At 42.5% G+C, this 26,597-nt stretch overlaps 1 protein-coding gene across 2 annotated transcripts in view; it reads left to right on the plus strand.

Moving 5' to 3' along the window:
• KCTD13 (potassium channel tetramerization domain containing 13) overlaps positions 1-26,597 on the plus strand; it is a 171,490-nt gene that overhangs the window by 59,300 nt on the left and 85,593 nt on the right. For both annotated transcript variants that reach the window (XM_078652417.1, XM_078652418.1), the window contains exons 4-5: positions 10,080-10,169; positions 11,137-11,189. In XM_078652417.1, the coding sequence (XP_078508543.1) occupies positions 10,080-10,169; positions 11,137-11,189 (143 nt within the window). The remainder of the gene's footprint in view (positions 1-10,079; positions 10,170-11,136; positions 11,190-26,597) is intronic.

A 26,597-nucleotide genomic window follows, 5' to 3' on the forward strand; every position in this document is an offset into this window, starting at 1 on the left:
AGCCACTGCATAGCAAAGTCTGGGATCAGCAGTGGCAAGATATATCGGAGCACAGTGAGACCGAAATGCTCCTGAAGGGACAAACACAAGAATACGGATAAAGGCTATTGACTCAGGGGCAGGAAAAAGAGATAGACAACAAAGCCATCCAGTCATGAGTAAGGGGCTGACCCAAAGCCCACTCTAATGTTGATCACTGTATTGTAGACAAGAGGTCTTGCCAACAAAAAGATAAAGCTGTATATAGAGGAGAAGTAAAAATGATTCTTGCTCAAGGATTCAAAAGTATTGTTACTAAGGCAGCCAAATGTCGTTCGAAGTAAAAAAAAAAAAAAAGTCAAATTTTATAGTGTTACAATTTTTTTTGTTTGCGATTTTCAGCTATTGGCTATCTTATCTCCAAGTTTGGATTATGTATTGAAGGAGGCTGTGTTACTTTAAATGGTGCATTGCAATTCAAGTAACAACCACACAAACGGTTCTCCTGTCTAATAATATGTATGCGCTTTAACATTATCATGTATTCAGTTATGTTTTTTTACCAAATTTGTGGAGCTGATGGGGAGAAATTTAAATATATAAGAAATCACATATATGCAGCTCACCCTAACACTCATTAGCACTGACCTGATTACAGCAGTAGTAGTGACTCTTCCACATGTAAGTCCACTTCTGTTTAGACCAATGGTCTGGTAGAATCACTATTGCACTGGCCTACATGAACCTTTACAGAACCTCCAGCGTTCGGTACAACTATCACGGCAAAAAGTTGAGATTTGAGGTTGGACTTCTCAAATTCTGATTTATAGAAAAATAATTTGTGCCATTTTCCATCTGTAAATCTCCACAATATTGCTGTGAAAACAAACCACAATATACCAGGGTCCTCGCAAATAAATAAAAATATGCCAATATAGCAGGATCCTCGCAGTCCTAAGTTTAAAACATTGGGTTGGGGTCATGGGTGCATCCAGGGTAGCTTACAGAGGTGATTAAATGGAATGTGATGGTATCTCATAAAACTTTTTGAGTATTCCCAAACATTAATTCTGGCCTTTCAAACTGAATTTGCCCATTGTAATGCTAAAAAATAGCGTTGTAAGTGTCAACACAGAGTGTGAAATAGCCAGGTGTTCCTGTAGTCTTAGCAACTGAAAATGAAGGGTGTTTTCCTCGTGTACTTCCTAAGTCGAGAAAAAGGGCCAACACATTAAAATCGGAGACTGCCCATTTCCGCCATATTTTTTTTATTCCTGAACATTGTGCTCAGGAGGTAAACTCTACCGCATATTATAAGCAAACGCTTTTCACAGATTTGTGCAACTTTGTGAACCTCGAAAAACGAACATCGGAAGGAAAATCGTAGGGATATCCAACCTTTACTAATTTTCCTGTAAATAAGAATCTGTGAATTAGAAGACGGTTCAGCTTGGTCACTGTGGCTGGAAATTCCTGTCTGAGGGTCAAATGAAGGGGAGTCTGAAGATATCTGGATTTCGTGGGCACTTACAAAAGTGCCGATTTCGCGGGTACATTTGTAAGATTTCTCTGCAAACCGCGAAATCCTGTAGGGTCTGAGTAGCTTGTGCATGAATAATGCATGAAGAAGTTGAGTATTTTATATGCGCAGCTGGGTGATAAGACTGTGCCTGTCAGCGGAAGCAGGCGGTACATTTATCACATTTATAAGTGAAGGCACGATGTAAAATGAGATTGTTTAGTTGATAGGTGTGCTTGTAGCAAAACAATGTGAAGAGGATCGCAGCGTTCACACTTAAATACAAAGGCGCGATGTAAACTAGGATTCCAAATCTCATTAGTTGTTTGGCAGACTACGATAAAAGAATAATGATGTGAAGGGATCGCAGCGCTCAAACTAGGTCAACAAACAACGCTAAGCAGCAATAAGTTGCGTGTTTGGTTGCTTTGCAACGTAACTCAGAGGGAGGAGAGTCAGATGTTGCTAGGATACGTTACGTGGCTCTGTAGAGAACGGTTTGATCATCAAGAGCACGTGACAGTGATGCGTCATCAGGCGTGCTGTCTCTTCGAGGTAATCAGGGAAACAGCAAAGCGCGAGCCACAGGTGCGTGTACAACTGTAAGAAATTCTTAAAAGTCTAAAAATATGTGTTTCAGCGGTGGAAAACGCAAGGTGCCAGGGCGCTCACAGTACCTTGAAGGCCATCCAAGGCCAGACTCAATCTCGTTGTGCGATAGATAAGTGTTACCGTTGAGATTGAAGAAGTGTTAGGACGTTGCGTAGAATTTGTAGTTTAATATGAGGGTTTGTCTAAGGATCGTCGCTAGTGTAATGAGGTGAGTACACTGGGAAGTTGAAGAGGTAGTTTATTCTTGACAACAAAGCTTACTCCAGTATTGAAACTTTCATAGATTCCCATAGCTTGTATCATTCCCCGTCATCGGAATGGGAGCCTCGGTAAATAAAAAATAACATAGCAGTAGGTACAAAAGAGAAAGAAAGGCCTAGGCCTCATCTCATTTTGTAGCAATCCACCTCTTTTTGCAAAAGAGACCAAAAACATGCAACAACCAATCAGATCAGCCTCATCCCATAGAACCTTCCTGAGAGAGCCTCAGATTTTCTACCGCACGCTGTGTTAAGGGAGTCTCCACTGAGCTCTGCTCAGATTTCTCTACAACTTTTGAATTTCATCTTTTTCTCTTCAAGGATGTCAGACAAGGAGAAGAAAGCTTTATTTAAAGCCTGTGCTACTTGTTCTAAGAAAAGACTTTACATTGAGGACAAGCATAAAGACTGCATTTATTGCTTGTACCCTGATCATAAGGCCACTGAATGTAAGATCTGCAGGACCTTTTTTACCAAGACTCTGAGAGACAGGGAAGGACGTCTGCTAACCTGGTTGCAGAAGATGAAGTCACATAAGGAAGTACTATCCAGTGACAGTGATGATTCCTCCTCAGCTACATCTTCAAGGAGGTCTAAAAAGAGGGGTAGGTCTTCCCCTTCAACTTCGACTGAACCTCCTAAGGCCTTATAAAAGACCTCTGATAGGTCTGACGGGCCCAGTCCTAAAAAATCTCCTCACCGAGGTGTAAAGGAGTGGGAGGGACTAGTTCCTGAGGTACTTTCAACTCCGAGGTTGAGCCATGGACCTTCTGTTGCCTCTCCACCATCTGAAAAGGCAAAATTATTCAAGAAACCAGCTTCTGTACCTCAGTAGGGAAGATCTGAGAAGACAATCCGTCCTTCAACGACTGCGTCTAAAATTCACCTGGCGTCGATTTCAGCTCCGTCGACGGGCCCGTCGTCGAGAGTTTCGTCGCCGCTACAGGTACCTGTCACAATGTCGTCGACGATGATGACGCCGGCGATGGTGTCGACGACGTCGAGCTCGTCGACGGTACCGTCGACGACCAGCCCATTGTCGTCAACGATTCACTCTCCGTCGACGATATAAAAAGTTCACATTTCTATAAAAAGACACCAAATCACACCGGAAATGACATCTCCTCGTAGAGTGACACCATTACCTCCGGCATTGTTCTTGGCTGAGGAATATTCAGAGGAAGAGGAAGGTCCTTATGGGGATGCTTACATTCCATCCTAACTTAAAGTAAAATAACAGGACTCGGATTCTGAAGATTATTACATGGAACAACACTGATACGTTCCACGAGAGACCACAAGAGCAATCACAGCAGGGTATGGTGGCCATGCCGTCTTCACTTATCAGTGACTTGCAAATCATGATGCTAGATTATAAGAGGAGATTTCCATCTTAAACCTCTGATCAGCAATCAATGCAACCGCCGCCTCCACCAACCTCGACCTATTCTTCGGCTACAATGGCTCCTCAAGTACCTCAACCTCCAGAGCCGGAACCGATAGAAGGTCGCCAGAATGTTGTAACGGTGCATGAGGATGATGATTCATCAGATGATGATCAGAATGTGGAACAGGTCCCGGATCCGGATAGGGAATGGGACGAATGTCATTCCGGATCCTGCTTCACCATCACCGGATCCTATAGATTCTCCACCAGCAGACATCGGAGGTTTCCATAATCTTATGGAGAGAACTTCCAGGAGGTTTGGCCTTCCCATTCCAACTGTACAATCTGAATGCTTTCTTTATGATTTTAAGAAGGAGCCTTATAGAAAATCCATCCGTTCTATCCCGATGTGGAGCATGTATGGAGTGAAGGAATAAAGGTGATGCAGTCTGCAGCTACCGTCATCCCTGTTCTTCCGCGACTGTAGAAAAAATATAAGGCTCCTGAAGATAGTCCTGCTTGCCTGGTTGGTCAACCAAAGCCGGACTCTGTTATCTCTCAGGCGGCTCAAAGAAAGTCAAAGAATCCTTCGGCGCCCCTTACCACACCACCGGATAAGGAGGGTAGGCGCCTTGACAATGTGGGGAAGAGGTTTTCCTCTATGTCCAGCCTTCTTGTTAGAGCTGCCAATGCACTTGCAATTTAGGGACGATATGATCGCCAAATGTGGTATCTCCATTTATGGATCAACTGCCAGATGGTTCCAAGGCTGATGCGAAGGAGAGCGGTCTTCTTCAGAAATTTATAAATTGTGCAATGGACATTGCCAGCACTGCTTTTCGTGCTTTGGCAGGTTCAGCTGTTCTAAGACGGCAAGGCTGGCTTAGGGCTACCTAGTAATGCCCTGAAGTCCAGAATAAAATCTTAGACTTTCCGTTTGATGGAGAAGTGCTTTTTGGAAAGCATGTGGAAAGCATGTGGACGACGCTCTACAGGACATCAAAAAAGACACAGAGACGGCAAAGTCCCTGGGGACATTGCAATACCGTAAAGTGCCCTTCCGGGGTGCAAGAGGAAAAGGTTTTTCTACATACAGAGGAGGATACCAACAAGGCTACTCTTCCTGCTCACAGACTTCACAGTCATAAAAACCTCAGTACTCGCAACGCCAAGGCCAATCAACGTCTTTCTCTCGCCAGCCTTCCAGAGGACGACAAGGGCTTCAGGGGAGAAATGATTCTAAACGCCAATAGCGGCTGCCCGGCTCTGCCTACTGTTCCTTCTCCCCCTGTTACATTAGTGGGGGGCAGGATATCACAATGCCTCCACAGCTGGGAGATCACAACATCTGATCGGTGGGTCCTCAATATCATCCGGTTTGGCCACACATTAGTTTCAACACCTTCCACCTTCCAGAGCCCCTCGCGCCACCGAATCAAAACATCTGCATCTGCTTCGTCTCAAAGCAGCCATACAGCCAGTTTCTTTAACCCAACGAGGAAAAGGGTTCTATTCCAGGTTTTTCCTGGTTCGCAAGACGGAAGAAAAATGGCACCCAATCTTAGACCTGAGGGAGCTCAACACCTATCTCATAAAACTCTTGTTTCGGATGGTATCTCTTCAGGATATCTTGCGTCTCCTGAATCCAGGCGATTATATGGCAACTCTGGATCTCGAGGACGCATACTTTCATGTTCCTATTCACCCAGCCCACAGGAGATTTCTAAGCTTCACAGCAGCCAAGAGCCACTTTCAGTTCAGGGTCCTGCCTTTCGGACTCGGATCCGCTCCGTGGATATTCACAAAGGTATTTGCCCCAGTTGCGGCGTTTCTCAGAAAACAGTCACTGCAGGTTTTTCCCTACCTGGACGATTGGTTGATAAAAGCTCCATCTTCTCAAGCAACTACAAGGGCAGTCGATAGTTGCATTCAGCTTTTCAATCATCTGGAGCTTCAACTCAACAGAGACAAGTCAGTTCTTCGTCCATCCAGGTCGGCCAAGTTTCTAGGGTCCATTCTGTATACAACTTGTTGCAAAGCTTTCCCATCAGAGGAAAGACAGAAAGGCTAATTGCAGAAGAAACAAACTCTGTCCGTCCGTCTATACAAATCTCTCCTAGGATCGATCTCCTCCTGCATTCCCTTAATTCCGCATTGCAGACTTTGTATGCGCCTCCTGCAAGAACAACTGGACATGCAATTGCGCCAGGCAGAAGGCTCGTTAGACGACAAGATAATAATCACTCCTCTTATGAAAGAGGCGGTCAACTGGTGGACCATCAAGGACAATATCTCGAAAGGTCTCACTTTCAAAGATTCTCCAACTCCTTTAATACTAACCACAGACGCCTCTCTAGAAGGCTAGGGAGCGGTGTTGCAAGACCTTCAAGTAAGCGGTCACTGGGCACCCGAGCAACGCACTCTCCACATCAATCTTCTGGAGCTCAAGGCGATTCGTTTGGCTTTACAAGCTTTCCTTCCGAGGATTCGGAACTCCACCGTCCTGGTCCGTACAGACAACACAACGGCCATGCACTATGTGAACAAGCAAGGTGGAACAAGATCTCAACTTCTTTCGAAGTAGGCCCGAGAGATCTGGTTATGGGCAATTCTTCAAAAAATCGCTCTCTCAGCAGAGCATTTTCCAGGTACCCTCAACACGACAGCAGATACGTTGAGTCGTCTGAAATCAGTCTTTCACGAGTGGGAACTGGATCAGGGCACTCTCTACGGAATTTTCACTCGTTGGGGCACTCCGTCCATAGGCCTGTTCGCTACACCAGACAACAGGAAATGCTGGTTTTATGCAAACAGGGATCACCATTGAGGATCGTTGGGGAATGCTCTTTCGATGGCCTGGTCAGGCGCATTTGCTTATGCCTTTCCGCCAATTCCCCTGATTCCAAGATTACACCGGAAACTCAAGACGGAACCCTGCACAATGATTCTAATAGCACCGGTGTGGCCCCGCCAGTTCTGGTTCAAAGAGCTTCTAATACTCTCTCAAGATCAGCCGGTTCACCTGCATCCCATTCCTTCTCTATTGACGATGCCCCAGGGCCAAGTGGTATATCCGGACCAGAGCTCACTTCAGTTGACAGCGTGGCTCTTGAGCACCGAGAGTTCCAGAGTTTAGATATCCCTCAAGACTGTAAAGAGGTTTTAGCTCAAGCCCCTGTGCACGAAGTACAAATAAGACCTATTGCGCAAAATAGAAACGTTTTTGTTTGTGGTGCCACCGAGAGAACCTTCATCCATTCTCTTCTGTTACTCATCAAATATTACCTTACATTCTGTCTCTGGCCAAATCAGGTCTTGCACATTCTTTCATCAAGGTACACCTGGCGGCTGGCTATCTCTAGATTCAGACAGACAGCCTCTGGCCCTTCCCTCTGGTCTGCGAGGATTGTTAAACAATTCCTGAAAGGGCTCTTTAGAGTTTTCCCTCCGGGTTGACCTCCGCCTCCAATGTGGCAACTCAACTTGGTTTTTGCTCATCTCATGAGACCTTCGTTTCAGCCTATTCATAGAACGGATCTTAAATTTCTGTCATGGAAGGTGGCTCTTCTTCTAGCCTTAACGTCAGCCAGGAGAGTTGGAGAACTTCAAGCTCTCATGATTAAGGAACCCTTTTTACAGTTCAAAAACGACACTCTAATTCTAAGGACAAATCCGAAATTTATTCAAAAGGTCCCTTCGAATTTCCATTTGAATGAACCTGTCGTTCTAAATTCTTTTTTTCCCCTCGACCTACAACTCCAGCAGAAAGGTGTCTTCATTCCTTGGATGTCCAGAGATGCCTGAAATTTTATCTTCAACGCACAAAGGATTTCAGGAAGTCTACACAACTCTTTGTCGCTTTCAGTGCTCCTCGAAAAAGTTTTCCCCTTTTAAAGCAAGGGATTACACGTTGGATTGCCAGCACAATTCACTACTGTCACCAAGCGGCTGGTAAGCCGCTAGAAGGACGTGTCCGGGCTCACTTCACAAATCAGTTTCATCATCTGCTGCTCTCTTCGCTGGAGTTCCTATCAAAGACATTTGTAGGGCAGCTACATGGAGCAGTGCCTACACTTTCACAAAGCACTACTGCTTGGACTCTTCCACACGGAATGAGGCGGCAGTGGGACAAGCAGTCCTGAGGAATCTCTTTCAATATGCAGTGAGCTTTCCCTTCTATCCCTCCTTCCTAAAATTGCGCATTTTGTATCTGATAATGTTTACTGACTACTGTTTCAAAGTCTGTTAACTTATTATGAAAGTATGGATACAGAGTTGTTTCAGTATTTCTGTCACAAAATGTGCTTTATTGCTAACAGCTAGCTACTCTGACATCTATGAAAGTTCCAATACTGGAGTAAGAAAACAAGTTACTTACCTATAACTTTGGTTCTCCACTATTGGTAACTTTCATAGATTCCCATGCGCCCACCCTCCTCCCCTGGGAAAGCTCAGCCTTCAGCAAATGTGGTTACCCTTACACAACGGCTACGAAAATCTGAGGCTCTTTCAGGAAGGTTCTATGGAGTGAGGCTAATCTGATTGGTTGTTACATGTTTTTGGTCTCTCTTGCAGAAAGAGGTGGATATGCTACAAAATGAAATGAGGCCTTTCTTTCTCTTTTGTACCTACTGCTATGTTATTTTTTTATTTACCGAGGCTCCCATTCTGACGACTGGGAATGATACAAGCTATGGGAATCCATGAAAGTTACCAATACTGGAGAACCAAAGTTACAGGTAAGTAACTGGTTTTCATCTACAGGGATAACGCCCTACCCACAGGGAGCCAGGAGTAACTGAACTCTGAGAGTTCTAGAGCAAACCCAAGTATATGAGAACTCGAGAACTGAAGTGAATGGCACGCAGGTCATTACACAATGTTTATTTTAATTAGATCTTTGTACTATTTCTGCTTATTTTTCTGTTATCAGTTGGCCAGGTTCAGTTAATATGATTAGGGAATTGTGGAAGCCTCCTCTAAATGTTAGTAACCATACACCCCTTCTATTTGAAAGTGAATTTGCCTCTTGCACACTCACCCGGCATGCTAGACGGTTTTGGGCCGTCTAATTGTATTCTGAATCACCGGACACAGTGTTTAGGGAGTGAAGCCACTGTACTTTTACTATCCCTGCCAACCGAGAATTCTTAGTATTTGGGCTACAAGTTATCACCATCTGACAAATCCTGATAACTGCAGGGTAAACACGTATATTTCCCATTGCGATATGCCATCCACCTTAACAGAATTTCCGGTTGCCCTCCAGTTTGTAGAGAAAGCCCAGCATGGCTTGTCCACTTAGCATCCTAGATCCTTTCCTTGGAAGGCAATTCAGGCTTTCACATCACAATAGAAGCGGCATCTGTGTTTTTTTTGGGATACATGCTTTTCATGGTACTTTGTAAACCTATGCCTCAAGCCTTTGGCATACATGCCTTAATGGATACCTTCACTTCTCTAGTGGTCATGTAGTGCTTCAAGAACTATTTCCCTCAGTTTTCTGGCTTCACGTAGTCCAATAGTTTGGGAATAGAAACAATTCCGGGCATGGAGTAAGATGAGCTTCTCTGAACTGTGACTTCAGTAATAAAAGTCCACGAGACCTCCAGTGTATAATCCCCTCCTGTGGCGATCCTCATTTTGTCAACCATCACTGTATGCTGTCTGGCGAGTGTGCAGCTGCATCAAGGAGGTAGTGCTCAGCTACTATAAGCTTTGGTAAAATGGCTGTCTAGTGCAAAATTCTCTGTTAACCCACCAAAATGAAGCTAGACGTGATCATAACTAATGTGGAAGACTAGGAGTCCCAGACTAAAAGGTCGACTGAATACACACTTGTAGAGAGCTTTGATACCCTAAGAGAATGTCCTAGCCCCAAAAAATTTTAAAAAAAGGCAGAAGAGAACATTAAATAACCTCCCGAAACAGTCAGGCATTAAGACTTTTTTTTAAAAAAAAACAGGAAATTATTATCGGACTTAATCTCTAAAAGTAGTGAATTTCAGTATTTGGTAACTAAATAGTAGAGAGTGCGACTGCCAATGGGGGTTCTTGAGATTGTGTGATTTGTACAAGATAAGAAGAGGTGTAAAGAAGTCTAAAAGATAACTTTGTATTGTCAAAGTTCATTTGACTTTCAGCTGTGATATTATACGATACCAGCAGGTTCCTGCCTATGCAAGTTTGAACCTGGCCAGTATCATAGAGAATGTACATCATTTAACAGCAACGTATGGGGCTCTTATCCACTTTCAAGAGCTGTAGCCTTTTTGGGTTCTCTTCATCTGACTATAACCACCTAACTCTTTATTCTCCCCAGCAAAAAATTGAGGGCTTCGACCCCATGTGCCTGATTCCAATGGTAACGTCCCCGAAGGAAGAACAGAAGATTATTTCTTCTTGTGCCAAGGTGAGTGTTCCAGTAACTGTAAAGTAACCACCTCACCCCCTTCTGCGTCTAGATTGAAAGCAAATATACCCTGCAGCCCTGTAGAAAGCACTCCTACATACAGCGTTAGCTGCTGATGTCCTGGCTCCAGAACACACGTGGCATTTCCTACAGCTCCCCTTCTACTTGTGCTCCAACACCCTAATACCACCCTCTCCAGCTCTCCTATAGCCTGCTCTTCAAAACAATTCCAGTTCCTGGTTGATGTGCACAGTACACCATTCCTCAATATGCTCATGGATGATGTTCCTGCAGTATTCCCTATACTCCTCCTCACTGCTAGAGTTTCTCTTCCATCCTCTTTGGGCCTGATTCGCAATGATTAAATGTACACATTTGTTTAAGCTTACGCTTTTTCAGCATTCACAAAACTGCATTTTAGTAGTAAGTTCACGAGTGCTGAGACTCCACAGTCTGGGCAGAGAACTCTGCACATAAAAAGATAGGCCAGTCCGCGAAGCAGAGAACTCTGCACATAACAATATAGCTCTGTCCAGAGTAGGACACTCCTATCATTTTATGTGTGGAATATCTGCACTTTGTGAACACTGAAAAAGCGTAAACTTAAATGTGTAAGTTTACTTTTGAGAATCATGCTCACCATCTCTAGCACAGCCAACGTCACACACTACCTTAAAGCTCAACAACAACCAGCATTCTCTTCATTATCTGCAGCTCTCTCACAATGATGATTCTTACTTGATCGCCTTATGCTCCCCATACATAGAGCTCCTACACCATTCACTAGAGCTGCTCCACTGGCAGAACACCAAGGTAGTGTTGTAAGCTAGTAGAAAAGATAGTATTTAGAATGGCATTTGAAGTGTGCGGTTGGAGGATTTTAGTTATGTTGAAGACTGTGGTTGGATGGATGCAGATCGATCTACTAATTTGATTTTTATCCCAATTTCGTTTCCTTCTGTTTTAGCCTGTGGTGAAACTTTTACACAACCGAAGCAATAATAAATATTCATACACAAGGTCAGTATTCATGTGAATACATCTCTACAGCATATTTCCCAGTCTCCTTTCTCATCTTTTATTCTTCCTAACTTTAATTGTTCCACCTGTCCACATTTCCCCCTTGTACTTTCCATTCGGTTTTCTACCATTTACGGTCTCCTCTGCTCTCCCACTGTATTATTTTCCTCATCTTTATCCTTTCTCATTTTCTCCCTTTGTCTATTTTCTTTTCTCTCTATCTCCAGTGTCTCTACATCTTTCTTCTCTTTCCCTATTATGCCTTTTAAACTAGATTGTCCTTATTGCCCACCTCCTTCGCTTCCTCATTTTTTTGCTTTCTCAGTTCCCGCTCTTAAAAACAGAAAAAGGAATTGGTCTTCTCAACTTGCCACTCCCTTCTGTCCCATTCAGTCTTCTCCTTTCCGCTTACCTTCAGTTTTTCCTCTCCCTCCATTTCTCATCAGTTCTTTTCTGTGAGCTGTTTTTTCCCTTGATTCCATCGTTGCTGCTTCTGTGTCTCTGATTTCTTTCTCTGTTGCTTCTTTCTTTCTGTCATCTCTATCTATATATCTCCTGTGTCTGTTATCTCTCTCCCTTTTCCCCTCTTTCTTCTGTCTCTCCACCCTCCCCCCTCTCCTTCTCTGTCACCCACCTCACTTTTTTGCTGTGCAAACTTTTCCTTGGTGGAAAGGAGCTCAGTTTGACTCAAATTGATTCTGCCTAACTCTAGGTAGTTTTCCACTCTTGCTGAACAAAGTAATCCGAACACAGCCACAATGTATGATGTTATTACAGCTTTTCCATTGTGAGATCTATTGTACCACAACAAATGGCTCAGAGAGACTCTGTACTTACCTTCTGGGATACTCCTTGGTAAATGGCACCCGTTGCAGTGGTAGCCATTTACCCAGAGTTCAAATATTAATAAATCAGAGTGTGTCTGCTTCACCATTACACCTAATAGCACTTTGTATAGAGGACAGGAGTCTCACAGGGTCACTGAATGATTTTAGAAGGACAGCATTCATGCACAGAGTTGCTACGCATGTGTCCAGTACTAAGTCCAGCTGGCAACTCAGGTGGGCTGTTATTAAAATTAATGAATACTTCAGTCTGTGCCGGGAATGCTGCTGGCATAGTTTGATCGGCCCCGCTATTTGTATGCCTCGTGGACCCCAGTCAGTCCTTGGTTTCTGGCGTTTCTACACTTTATTTCTCATAGAAAGTCAGCAAATGTGGATGATCTCCAAACATAATAACCAGCAGAATGTCCAAAATATACAGAAAACTAAGAAAGAGCAATGACGTGCGTTTTCTGTAGCGGAGGCTGCGCTGCACATGTTGGCTATACCCAGTTCAACTCTAATATGAATGTGGTCATGAAACAATGAAATGTCATTGTTCTGTTGCCTGTATTTAAATAAAACCAGTCCCAGCATACCACAAATGATGCAGACAGAAAAATCAAAAGAAATGTTATACACTGATGCAGCTTAAAACAATTATATTCACAATCTGAAGTAACACGGATTAAATTAAAGCTCTGTTGGCAGAGGCTAACCTCTTGCCAAAGCTCTGGATGTTTGAGGATACAGGACCAAGAGGTTTTTGAGGTGTCCTATCCCCTTGGTGAGAATTCTCCGTAGATTTAACAGCACGTCTTAGTTGCAGGGTTTACTGCTCTATCAAGGTAAAATAGTACCCCGCATTATTGTGCCTAATACAGAGATAGGTGTTTAGCCTGTTGGTCAGTCTTTCCTATTCCAGGATGATAGTTTACTGCTCATTGTGTGTAACTACCAGGTGTCCTTGTGAGAAGGCTATTTAAGAATTGTATTGTATTGTATTGTAATTGCATTTATATAGCGCTTACTACCCCTGAGGAGGCGTCATTGATGTACCTGTTGCATGATCTTATGTCACATGTTTGAATTCCACAATTGACAAGTCGGTCCAGATATCTTTCCATTGTTGATAAACCTGTATACCATTTAGTTGCGTTATAACAAACTGCTGTTAGAATTCCTTAATACCCATGAGGTTGATTTGATAAAGTGCAAAACAAAAAAGTCAGTCTCTTTCTAAATGTACTCGAAAAATGTGATTGGTGCTTTTGCCGCCACTTCTCCTTACTCATTTTCCTCAGATTTAAGAGGCCGAAATATGGAAGATGCTACTCCAGGAATTGGAAAGTATATTTGCATTAAACGTAATTATTTTTAGGGGTAAAATACTTTTGTCCAAAGAGCCAAGCAAATTAGAGGTTTCATGTCAGCAAGAAATGAGAAATGGAAAATCTCGATATGTACCTGCATTTTCTCCCCACCCCTCAAAACCCCACCTATAGAGGGCCTTAAACAAAGCAAGGTTCCAGTTCGTTAAAATCCAGATATACAAACAGGTCTAGTCTTTACATACGAGTTACAAACAATATTCTAGCTTTAATTCATTTCTGAAAGTACACAACTTATTTCCATATGAATTAGCCCATCGTTAAAATGAAAGGATTCCTATAGCTTTTCAAATTAACCAAGAGTATTGGTTCTTAAATGTAAGCAGAATTTCAGATTGTGGACAATGACATCTTCACACCTCATTCAGCACTTACTGACTTCAGTTGGTTAGTATTATTGAGTGAGCCACGTTCTTGAATTAAAAAAATTAGCTTTTGCTCACGAGTACGAATTTTATCTTGTCAATATAAAATATCTAAAAAGAAAGAAAGAAAGAGGATTTGGTGTCTGCCTTTACCAAGTAGTAAATTTGAGCACTTATGAATTAAAAAATAGATTATTTCTACATTTCAGAGTGTGGACAAGAACAGAACCTATGACTCCTCTCCCTTAATTGACAACCTAAGCAGCATGGGTAATTTGACAAAATCAGGAAAGATTATATAGTTGAGTAAAGTTGAAACCTTATTTACCACCCCGGCTGATTAGGCATTTAACTGGTCATAGCTGATGGGGAATAACATGAAGAAATGAATCCTTCACGAAGTGATGAAGTAGAATGGGAGTAGGGGGACACATGTTACTTATATACATTACCTACTGTGTCCATGATAGACACGTCTTATTACAATATATATGTTACTGCAGATTTCCTAGGCTGCTGTGACAGACGGTGGATTATGTATATGCACAATTTCCACCAAACAAAGTGACGGAAGAAATGCTCATTGAATGAATGTAAGCCACTGACCATCACTCCAGACCGAATTATGTTTTTTCGCCCACTGTTCCTACGTTGACTGAGACCTCATATATGCACATCATCCTTGTTGCCACTTTATTAGGAATAGTCCATTCCAAACTAGAGAGGTCCCCTCCAGGAAGAGGAAGACCAACATCCATAGTTCACTTTTGGACTACTTGGGCCTTCTCCATTAGGTATAGCTTGAATCCTGTAAGGTCTGGTGACTCAGTGCACTAACGTGTCCACGGCAGGGGCCTGTGTTTGACCTCAAAATCACAGGTTCAAATTCTAGCGGGTCCACTCAGCCTTTCATCCATCGGAGGTCGATAAAATGTGTACCATTGAGTTGTGTAACAATAAAACATCTGTTATTCAGTGCCAACATGCCTATGGGTGAATGTGCCCTTTACAAATACACGTTATGTAGCACAGGATCAACACCGGGACGTACCCAAAGCTGGATTCCAAACCATAGTTTTTTTGCACACTCATCTAATCAAGACCTGATCCTGCCAAATTCTAAACAAACTTGAGCCTGCTACAATGGGAATAGTCCAGCCCAACTGCCTAGTCTGAGACCCTCAAGTTGAGCTGTGTCTGTTGGAGCAGGCCCAAGACCTAAAGGGCCATAAAGCCCCAAAAGCCTGCATAAATGGTACTATATTCCAGCTTCTTCCTAGGAAAGAAAAAGTCAGGAAGATAACAACCAACCTTCAACTTATGATTTTAAGGAAGCAAATATTCAGGATGACCACGTCCTCATTTTGTAAGAAAGGGGGTATTTTGCTTGCTGGTCACATCTTGAGTTTGTATACTTCTTTATTTTCACTCATGAAATCTCCATTGGTAATCGTAAGCATTGAATAGTCCCGCCCACGTGCAGAGATCCCCGAGCAGTTCTGTCAAAGTCCATTTTGTTTTACAGTATGGTCGCCCTACTTCGGACAGGCCAGGATGTACGTCTGACAAAATATACCGTTTGCAGCCGTAAAACACATTATTGTCAATTACATTAATTTACTTTAAAAAAATGGATGCAAAAAGGCAAGTCACTAAGAATAATTAAAAGTGACCTTTTAAAAACGTCCTTCACAAACTCTCTTTACTTCTTTAAAGTAAACAGTAGCAAAAGCTAGGGCAAGCACAGGCAATGTAACTGCATAGGCTGCAGCATTCAAACAATGAGAATAGAGCTTTGTACCTTTAAGGGCATCATCACTTCAGGTGTTGCAGCATGCCCTGCAGGTGGCATTTTACCCAGTTCTTTTTTTCAGCTCCTGTTGACAGGATTTGGAGCAGATCTCTGCTTTCTTAAGGCTTTTTTCCTTCATTTTGTTTTCAGAAACCCTTTCAAAAGCAGGTCACTTGACGCCCCTGAGGGCGAAGAGTATTTTCAGATATTTTCCTGTCTGGAAATATATCTATTATTTTCTCAAAATGTCACCTCTTTTTGAAAAATGCCCAGAATGTGACAGAAAAATGGCAAAAACAGGCCCTCAAAGGATCAGTATCCTCTCTTTGCCATATTATCATGATTCCCAGACATGTCACCACTGTAGGAAACTCTCCAGTTGTACTTGGAGGGAGCGAGAGAAGATTTGTTCGCCTGCATGGTCCAGGGGAACATCAGAGAAGGCAAGGTTCCCTGGCTGGAGAGACATCAAAGGGGGCAAGAAGAGAGTTTTCCCTCTACCAGTGCCCATCTCACACTCTGAGGACTCCCGCAGGCGGAAATCCAATAAGAAAGGATCTGGTGAGAAACAGTGTCCCATTTCAACATCGAGGACATCCCCCTTCAAGAAGAGGTACATCACCTACTTGCTCGCAGTCAGTAGTTGGTTCTACGGCAAGAACACACACAACATCGAGGAGGAGGGCACCTTCCACGTCAAGAATTTTGACGGCGAGACAAAGTTTGATGTTAAGACACCATGTTCCTTCACAGGCGAAGATGGTGGGATTGCTTTCTTGAATGAAATCACTAAGACTTTCATCTGAATCAGACGCCGCATACTCCTGAGTTCATTCTGAGGAAGTTTTAACTCCTCTCCAGGCGGGATGCAGAGAGTTCACTAGTACCGTTGATCAAGTATTCCGTTTACAGACTGTCTACTGGAAGACCGTCACTTTGAATTGGGTCGGCTTTGTCTTTTTTGTAGGGCTGTGCTCAGCCTTTGATTTAGTACCTAGAACGTCACTCTGGTTGGTGCTTGCTGAGATGGGATGCCCAATTACCTGATTGACTTTCTAGCAAGGCTACACACTAGAAATTATCCACAGGCAAGTTGGGGCAACACCGAAGAGTTTTCAGAACCTTTACCTGTCAACTGAGGAGTTATGCAGGGGTATGTACTTGCCCCCACATTCTTTACAGATATATTAATGGGCTAGTCAAATTCCTGGAACAATGAGACAATGATGTACCCAGATTAGCCGACATGAGGGTGCCTACTTTCATGTATGCCGATAACACCCTCCTTCTATTTAAATTCCCTATGGTACTCCAAAAACTGTTGGATTGATTTGAGTGTTTTTTGAAGATGTGGGGACTAGAGATTAGTGTGAGTAAGACAAAAGGAGATGGTCCTGAATCCAGTTCACACTACCACGGCTAATCCAATGTTATCAGGTGTCCCCTTGGAACGGATGTCTATCTAGCATGACATTAACAGAGCACATGAAATGGAAAGCTCACATCACGAAGCGCAGGTTAAAGATGGAACAAATCACAGGTGGAATTACTAAATTGGCATTAGGCTCTCAATTCCGCCCTGTACAACCTGCTCTGCAGATTTATTTATTTTTATTAATTTTTGTATTGGCATTTCACACAAAAAACAACCATCACAGTCATTGGCAGTAATTAGTGACAGCAGAAATGCAAACAGTTTTCAAAAATACATTGGCAGGTATCTGATGATAAGGTGTATCCCTGTAGATGACAATAGTTCAGACCCATAAAGCTATGTGTCGAAAGGCCCTCCCACTCAAAGAAGCTGACCACTTCACTCCCGTCTATGGCCCCTACTGTCCTTCCCACCGTGAACATGCCATCTTCCAGTCTACAGTGCGTTAGTAGAGGCTATACCTCAAGATGGTGCAGTGCCCCCAGTCGAATCTCCTCTTCTAGGCTGTTCATTTACGCCCTCGTCCTCTGAAGTATCCTGTACCTGTCTCCTCTCTAAAAACCTGGACCAAAGGTTTTTGGGCCTATTACGAGGGGGTAGTAGGACGCTGTAGAGTTCCGTTTGTGTACAACAGTTTGTCATCTCTCTGGACCATTGCGCCAACGTAGGGGTGGGGCCTCTCATCCATGTGAGTGCTACACACCATTTAGCCAGAAGAAAGGCCATGTCGACCAACCTCCTGTGTGCTGCTCTGCAGATTTATAGGCATTGGGCACTAGGGGCCGCTTTGTATGGCGTGGAACTTTGGGGCCACATGGGCGTTACTGCTCTATTTGTGGTGGAAAATAGGTTTATGCTCCTCCTGGTTGACGTCCCTATAAGTACTCTATTGCTCCCCCTTTGGCTGGGCTTTGGGCTAAGATCACTTTCATTGCGCCCTGTGCTCTTTTGGAGGAGGATCTGGGCTATACCGGAGTTCGGACTGGAGGAAATTCTCTCCTATACCGACTCCAGCAATATTCCATGGATAAAGTATGTAAAGACCACCTTACGAGAGACTGTGATAATCAGCCTACAGTGCTCACCAGGTGTGACAGGGACTGTTCCAAAGGCTCAAATTAAAACCGCTCACAGGGAGTACAGGGACTTTCTCCTTCATTTGCAGGAGGGCCATGGCACTTTGAATGACTCTTTTATTTCGGGCAAAGATACCTACATGAAGGAAGATTCCCTGGATGAAATTGAGCCCACCCCCCCCCGCTAGGCGACTCCATCTGCATTTTCGCTAAAGAACTCTGCCCCTTAATGCGGTCCCCATGTTGTGGCGCTGCAAACAAAGCCATCAAGCACGTTTTTGTTTTTCTGTCCACTCTATAAGAACTGCAGGAGGTGTTGGATAATTACGCTGTGTCAGAACCTTGGAGTGAGGGAATATAACGACGCCCTTAGGCTGCTGAAATTCAACACCAACAAACTGTTCGTTTTTGCCATCACCCGGTATTTGATGGGAATATGGAGAATTAGGCAAATGGTGTGTGTTTCCCTCTTCAGCTAGTCTGATGGCGATCTAGTCCTTGACTAAAGCAATTGTTTCCTTACTGCAATTGACATGATGGTATGTTACATTTGCACAAGTGTTTTAGATTTTTAGCTGTAAGCTGCAAAAATTAATCTAACCCGCCCTGATCTTAGAAATTGTTACGTTTGTGGGCTGTAGCATATTTATTGTCCATTGTTACCAACTTATGAATGGATGTGTCCTTTATTATTGATTGAAAGTGTTAGAGTGATGAATTTCTTATATTGTTTTGATACATGTTATTGTTTTTATTCTGTTTTCATTATTTAATATGTTTTTACGTCCTCTCATTGCCTATTTGCTGAAATAAAAATCTTTTGAATCATTCTCCATCTAGATTATCATCTCCAGTCTTCATACTGGATTCCTCACATCAAGTGCCTTCTGCAATTCCACAGGTTATGCTGGATGATTCCTCCAATCCTTCTCCACAACCTGTAAATTCAGTGGTAATCCCACTACCAAATCCACCAGCCACTCTCCCTCTATCACCACAACCAATTATTCCAATGGCATCTCCACCTAAGTGCACTAGATCCCGTCATACTAGACCTCTCAGCAACCGGTCTAAGTTGAGGACATGGTCCAGATCACATCGTCATCATTGCACACCATCACTGAGACGATCACGCTTCAGACGAAAACTGGATTCATCATCCCGACCTAGCATCTTTAAGGTCTTATCACACAACCTCATCCTCTAGTCTGTATTCCCCAACACTAACAAGCTCACCTTCAGCAAGGATATCGCCTCCATGAGGTCATTATCAGAGGTGCCAATAAACTAACCGCCGACTTTCACAGCCAGTACGTTGGTCATCTTTGCAAAACTGTACCAACAGTCCATTTCCAGACCATTGCTTCCTCTAATCTCATGTCTCTTAGAACTTTCAATGGAATTATTCTTAACGCTAGCATCTATTAAGGCTGCACCATCTCGCCTACAGAGGAAATATTGTCCTTTAGATCAAGATACAGTATTTCTTCACATAGATTCTACACTGGACTCGGTCATAGTGACTGCTCCCCTAAAACCACCTGCTCTTTCTTCTACTGTTTCCCCTTTCAAGTAAAGTAGGAAACTATCAGTGCTCCAGCTGATACCTCCACACCAGAGGTTCATAGCTACTACCCCAGTCTAGCACTATGCTGCTCCTTTTGGCTTAGGCTCGCAGGACTGAAATCTGAGGCTCGGCAACATATTTTAAATCTCCCTTTTTCAGGAACAACTGTGTTTGGTTCTCATACCGATGATGAGATGTATCACACGAAGACTGAGCTTGACACTCTTTGGGCGATTGGACTAGAGAAGAAGACTGAATATAGGAGACTCTCCTATAGGCCCTGCGCAAATTCCATCAGAGAGTTCAAGACACTCAATGGCCATGGGGCAATAGGACCAGCCGCAAAAGAGACCTCAATAACACAGGCAGCAGTCAAGAGGCAGAGGAGGTCAGCAAGCATCTGCCCAGGCCACTAAACTAACCACAGGTGACAAACTATGAGTGCCTTCCCGACTTTTTTCTTGGAAGAGTGGAGAAATATTACCTGCAATAAATGTGTTCTGAATATTGTAGAGAGTGGATACAGTCTCAGATTTAAGTCGCCTCCACCAGCCATACCACCAAAGAAATCATCCCTATTCCATCAGGAAGTCTCCATCCGCCTTAAAAAACATGCAATGGAAAAGATTCCAACCCCTCTCAAAAGAATGGAAATGTATTCCCATTACTTTCTTGTGAAGAAGAAGGGACAAAAAATCGATTTCAGACCTGTTATAGATCTAAAACAAAAAGTTAACAAATGAGTTGCAAAAAAAAAGTTCAGAATGTTGTCTCCCCATGAAATCTCACCTATAATCTATCAGGGGTACCGGCTATGCTCAATAGATCTCCAAGATGCTGATTTTCCCATTCCAGTAGGCAAAAAACATCAGATATTTCTGAGGTTCACAATAGGGAGAACAGTTCCAATACAAAGTTCTCCTTTTTGTTCTGCAATCTGCACCACTGACTTTTTCCAAATGGATGGCGGCGGTTGCAGCTTACCTCAGGAAAAGTGGAATTTTAATCTAATATCTAGACGACTGGCTCACCAAGGCATCCTCTTACCAACACGCATGCCAATATTATCAAATAATTGTTGTGACTCTCAATCAACTGGGATTACATATATTACAAAAATCTGTCTCTGTGCCAGCTCAATTCCTTCACTACCTGGGAGCGATCTTGGACACAGTGCACACAAGAGATTGTCTATCCTTCATACATTTTGTAATCTGAAGAGAATAGCCCATCCAACAATGAGACAAGTTTCCTCTCCTAGTATCAATGGCATCATGCATTTTCTTGGTCCCAAATGCACGCCTCTACAGGAGACAGCTGCAGCTGTGTCGGGCAGGCCAATGGTATCAACTTGAAGGAAGAAGGAAGGACAAAGTGATCCTAACAAGTCACGCAATACAATCAGTCAACTGGTGGTGTCGCTTAGAGAACCTTTTTAAAGGTATGAATTTCCATGAAGACATCCCAACTCAAACAGTATTGATGGATGCCACCCTTTTTTAGATGGAAGTATATATACTCCCTACACCATGTATTCATGTTACTTTATTTGAGTTCACATTGTTAATCTGTGTCTATTTAGACAATGTAGGCTTCTTATTTCATGAATGTTTGCACATTCCTAGATCACGCACCTATAATCTTTCGTTAAAATCCATAATCCATCACCTTACAAAATTGAAAAAAGGCATGTGTCCCAACGCAAATGATAATTATATAGCAATAAACACTTGCATCACTTTGCTTGGTATCTTTACTTCAGAAACCACCATATATGCAATTTATTGTGTGCGACAAACCATGCACATAAACATCACATAGAAAAAAATATACACAACATACATTCAATGCAACATTGCTTCATGATGAAACATATTGACTTGTTATTTACATACATGCGTCCAACAAATATATTCACATGTAATATTCTTTGTGAAATAGTGTCTAAAAATTCATGAAATGGTAAGATGTCTACATTGGCTAATTAGACACAGATTAGCAAAGTGCGTCTCAGATAAAATGAATTAACATGAATTCATTTTGTAGGGGTATATATACTTATAAACCAGCAAAGGAGGGCAGTAAGGATTTACAGGTTGCACTACCCCCAATATACACAAGAGTCAAAGCAAAACCTTATTTGCCAAAGTTGCCCACCTCTTAGGTCCACTGCCTGAGAACCTCAATTTTACAAAAAAAGAAAGAACAGAGAGGCAACAAATAATCAAGTACGGTACATCAAGAGAATTTTTTTCAAGAGAAATATTCATAAGCGTTCACAAAAGAGTAGTAGTCCTTCATTGATGTTCTTCAGATATTTTTATTTTAATTCTTCATAGAGTATCTTGAGATCAATACAGCCAGCGCGTTTCGCCCAGATCGGGCTTCCTCAGGACAAATTGTTTATAAACGCCGAAAGCACGAAAGTAAGGCACTCTATGGAAGGCGTCAGTAGGTCTCTGTTTCAGAGTTTGAAACTTTCTGCAAATGGTGGTATCCAAGAGCTTCCTAATCTCACTAAGAACAGCAGTGTACGCTGAGCAAATATGTGAGCCTTTCGCTGAAGTGGAGCTTCAAAGAAGAAGGTCTTTAGTAGGTATAGTTGTTCCGACTTTGTAAGAGATTTCAGTGAACTACCGCCGGTGAACACTATGATATGTGTCCCTGGATATTAAGACCACCTCCAGATTCAAGGTTTGTTGTGTCCGAAAGAGCAGTCCTACCACATCAACCTACTGGAGTTGAGAGCAGTACATTTAGCCCTGAAGGCTTTCCTGCTGTCTTCCAAGACAAACGCCCTCCTTATTCAAGTGGACAATTCAACGACCATGCATTATCTGAAGAAGCAGGGAGGAATGAGGTCCGGACCTCTGCCTCTGGAGGCACAAATCTGGAAATGGTTAATCACAGATCTTGAGTATGCATACTTCCTTATTCTTATCCTCACAATGCATTATTAATTGCATTGATTGATCGTGAATGGGCTAGTATTGCATATTTAGTTTGTTCTAAAGTTGGTGCCCAATCTCCCAAAAATGCACGTCTTCAGTGAGTGCCTATCTCAGAAGTTTCAAGAAGTGGCTGATAGAACTAGTTTCTTCAATGGCACAATCAATGCTGCAAGTATTAAGGTTCATGCAATTTCTGAGCCTGTTCGTGAATGCAAAATACCAGTTTGATATCCTATCCGAAGAATCTAGGGCCAAATGTAAAAAGTGTTTTTGGCATCTCAAACCCTCAGATTCACTAAAATACTGTTTTTACGGCTGCAAAAAACAGTTTACATATGTACTGTTGCATGTGTAAGTTTTGAATGTGTACATTTTTCTGAATCGCAAAATGTCTAGAAATCATTCCTTAATTACAATTTGGAAGGGGCATGTTAGGCACATTCCTTACAAACTGTGATCTAGTAACTTGTCAGTGGTTTACGATCATAAATCACAGTCACAAAGTATTGATCGGTTAACTCCCAAGTTGGGGTAGTAACTAATTCACAAAATGAAATGTCCCCCTCTGGTCACCGAAGTTGTTCTAAACAGAAGTTTTTTAAATAAATAAACAAGCACCAATTCCTCTAAGGTACTCGGGCCGCTTAAAAAAAAGAAAAAAAAGAAGTTATCAGTTTGCCAGTTTTATAATTGAATAAATGGAAAAGTGGTCTGCATTCCCTTGCAGGCCACCATCCCTGTGGTTGTGGACGATCACAGGTAGTTGCATTTTGCAGCCTTCCTAATGAATATCTGTGATTCTTTATTTTGTAAACCAACTTGTTAATACATAGGTCAGCCCACAAAATAAAACATTGGTTGCAAAATGAAGGTACGCAATTTGCAACTGCTTTGTGCAGCGGCTTTCATAGTACGTCTGCCGCTTTGTTTCTAGGAGCAGTTTTCAACACATCAGAGCAGAGCATATGACAGTTAAAGAAATTATTGAGCACCTTTTAAACTTAACCAAGATACATTGAAGAAAATCAGAATTCTCACTGCAGATATAGATGTCTTTTTTATGCCCCATGACAGTGTAATGTGGGTCACTTAGAACTTCTGGCAATCCCGTGTTCAGGATTGTTTTACAGTGGTGGTGGGGGAAGAGAGGGAGGGATCGGAGCAACTTGAGGTTGGTTTTGCCTTTTCAAGTCTTCTAACCACAGAGAATGCTTACACTGATGCATTGCTTGAGGATTGATGAAACATTTAGTTATTTCTTCAGTTCCTCTGAAGCTGAGGAAATAGGTATTTCAGCATCTTCTCACATATAAACCAATTCTAAGTGTGAAGAAGGATCTGGCAGACGTTCTAAGCCAGGATGAGGTGGAGGAGCTGGATAATTACATTTTACAGAACAAATTTGAGGAAGGGGAGTCTCCTTGTTGCACAACACTGTACCCCAGCACACGTAAATTCAAAGAGAATCTTTTCAGAAAATATTAGCACACAAAAAACGAAACGGGTCAATTTATCAAATTTTTTTTTTTCCTTTTAAATTGGTTTTCTTGTTGTCTGTTGTTCAAATTTTCCCAAGCCAACACGTGTTTCGTCGCCTCTTGTAGGTAGTACATGCGACTTGTTCACAGCTGAACGTTTTGGCTGTATTATAGTTTTACATGTGGCGATAATTCCAGGCCACGAGTGCTCCAGTGGCGTGAGGCGAAATTCAAATTAACAATCCAATGTGCCGGGTATGTTTCTTTGCAGTTCATCTGCTTTCCAGTCTCCCGAGTTTGTAATAGTTCTCTTGGGCGCCGTTCCGCGACCTCGTACCTCACGCCGGTCCACTCGAGTGCGAATCTCTTTATTGGCCATTTTTGAAGGCCGATTCTGCTTCTTACCAGTTTGATGAGCAGAGTACTGCAAGATTCTTATCAGTCTGCCATATGCCGAGCTGTAGTGGTAGACATGGTTTCTGTTGAAGTCCATACAGAAAACATACTGATTTAAAGTTTATTCACTCTTTCTCATTTGATAACAAAGCCAGAGTTTGCACTACTATACTGTTTCCCTGGACAAGGCAGCATGACTCTTTACTTAATAGAATTCTACCACCTCATCACCTTGGAAGACTGTGGAGGTTTTCCTGTCATCGAGAACAATGGGTACCAGAAATAAACATGTTCAAATTGGAGCATTTAGCTCATCCTGGATTGCTGGAAGTTCACCAGTCCACCCTTTATGCCTATAGGAGTGGTGATTAATCCATCTCCTGCATAAAATGAAGACCCTTCTGTAAGCAATTGGTTTTGCTCTTTTTTCCTCTTCCTCCAGCTGTGAGGCGTGCTGTGACGTGTGTGCTCAATACATTAGTGTTCAAGATAATGGCAAACAGGGCTTATATATAGTTGTATTATAACTTTATAACTGCTTTCCTCACATTGAGTGTGTATGGAAGACAATGGGGTGCACTTCCAGATAGGGAGGCATGAGGTTTCATCCATTTCATTGCCCAGTTCCTCTTCCAATTTGACAAAATATACTGGCTTAGCTGAAAGTGGGGGTCCCACCAAATATGGCCTTGTTTGTGATGTGTTCAACCATCATGGCTTGTGCAGGTGTGAGGTCTCGGGTGAATACTTCCCTGATACCTCTTGAAGTGATCCTGTGTGTAGCGGAAGGGATTTTGCACTATTTTTGTCCAACCCTGACATAATTATTCCATCTGGGTAGGTTTACCTTTTTCAAACACATCGGCTATTGTGATTGTCTTTTTTTCAACCCATTGCCAAAGCATTTATCTATTCCAATGCGAAGTCTGTGTTATGTAATACATTGGGGAAGGGTACATGGTGACTCCATCTCTTTGAGCTGCTGCATTCCAATGGGTTCGCATAAGACAGCATAATCTGTTGTTTCTAGGAGATTCTTATGATCTCTCAATCTTGGAAGGAGCTATGGTAATATAGGTACCGGTTGTGGTGAAAATGCTAATTCCAAGTTTACCTTGAGTCTAGGGCTGTTAGCCCTAGTTAGTTAAATCAATGGCTGTAATTGGGCAGCACCTACATAGTGTTCGACATGAGGAAAACCCAAAACTCCTTCATATTTATCATGGAAGTGGACTTTTTCTTAGATAAACGTAGAGATTAACTCTTCCAGTTTGTTTCTGTATACGTTGAAGCGTACCCTTTGGGAAGGTGAGAAGTACGTTTTTTATGTTACATAATGCAACCTGGGGCTGAGATTAATTTTTATACAGGCAAGGCTGATAGCTATAGCACACAGGCTTAACTTAGGGCAATGTGCAAAGTATTTATTCAGTACCAAAACAGTACTAAAGATGAAACAAAACAATAAAAATCCAAACTGAATTTGAAAACTAGTCAAATTAATTGTAATCCTAATATCCTCCCACATCTAACACTAAAATCCAGTTGGGCAGTTGTTGTACTCCCAATAAACCCAGAGATAGAAGTCTGGTAAGACAAAAGCTGAATTGTTCAGCAACCAGACAGCATCCTGTTCTCACCCTTCACAATGTGGCCCAGGTGTTTTGTGTAAAACCCCAGCAGATCTGTTAAGATGGATTTGACACTCCAGCAGGACTAGACACTGTAATGTCAAAATGAAGCCCACTCTGATTTGAGCCTGCTTGGCCGGGGGAGAAGAGACAAAGGAATGGCACTTCCCAGGTGTCAGCTAACATTTGCCTGTGACAAGTGAGGTCTCTTTGAAGTGGGCCTCAAGTATAATATGTAAACGCCAAGCAGACCTGTCAAGCAGGAATTGACACAGTAATGTAAACAAAATGCAAAAAGACGTTCACAGCTCCACCCTCCATATAATGTCAGGTTCAGAGACATCTCTGCCCATTCACGACTACCTGTTTGCTGTTTGGAGGCTTTTCATACCCATTCACGCCTATTCAAATGCTAATCAGTGGCTGACAGTAGTGGGAGAGCATATGTAAATTGACCTTCATAGGCTTTAAGCAGGAAAAAGGTAACTTTCTAAATGTTTCT

This window comes from Lissotriton helveticus, chromosome 7 (assembly GCF_964261635.1).
Source record: "Lissotriton helveticus chromosome 7, aLisHel1.1, whole genome shotgun sequence".
NCBI classification, from domain to species: Eukaryota; Metazoa; Chordata; class Amphibia; order Caudata; family Salamandridae; genus Lissotriton; species Lissotriton helveticus.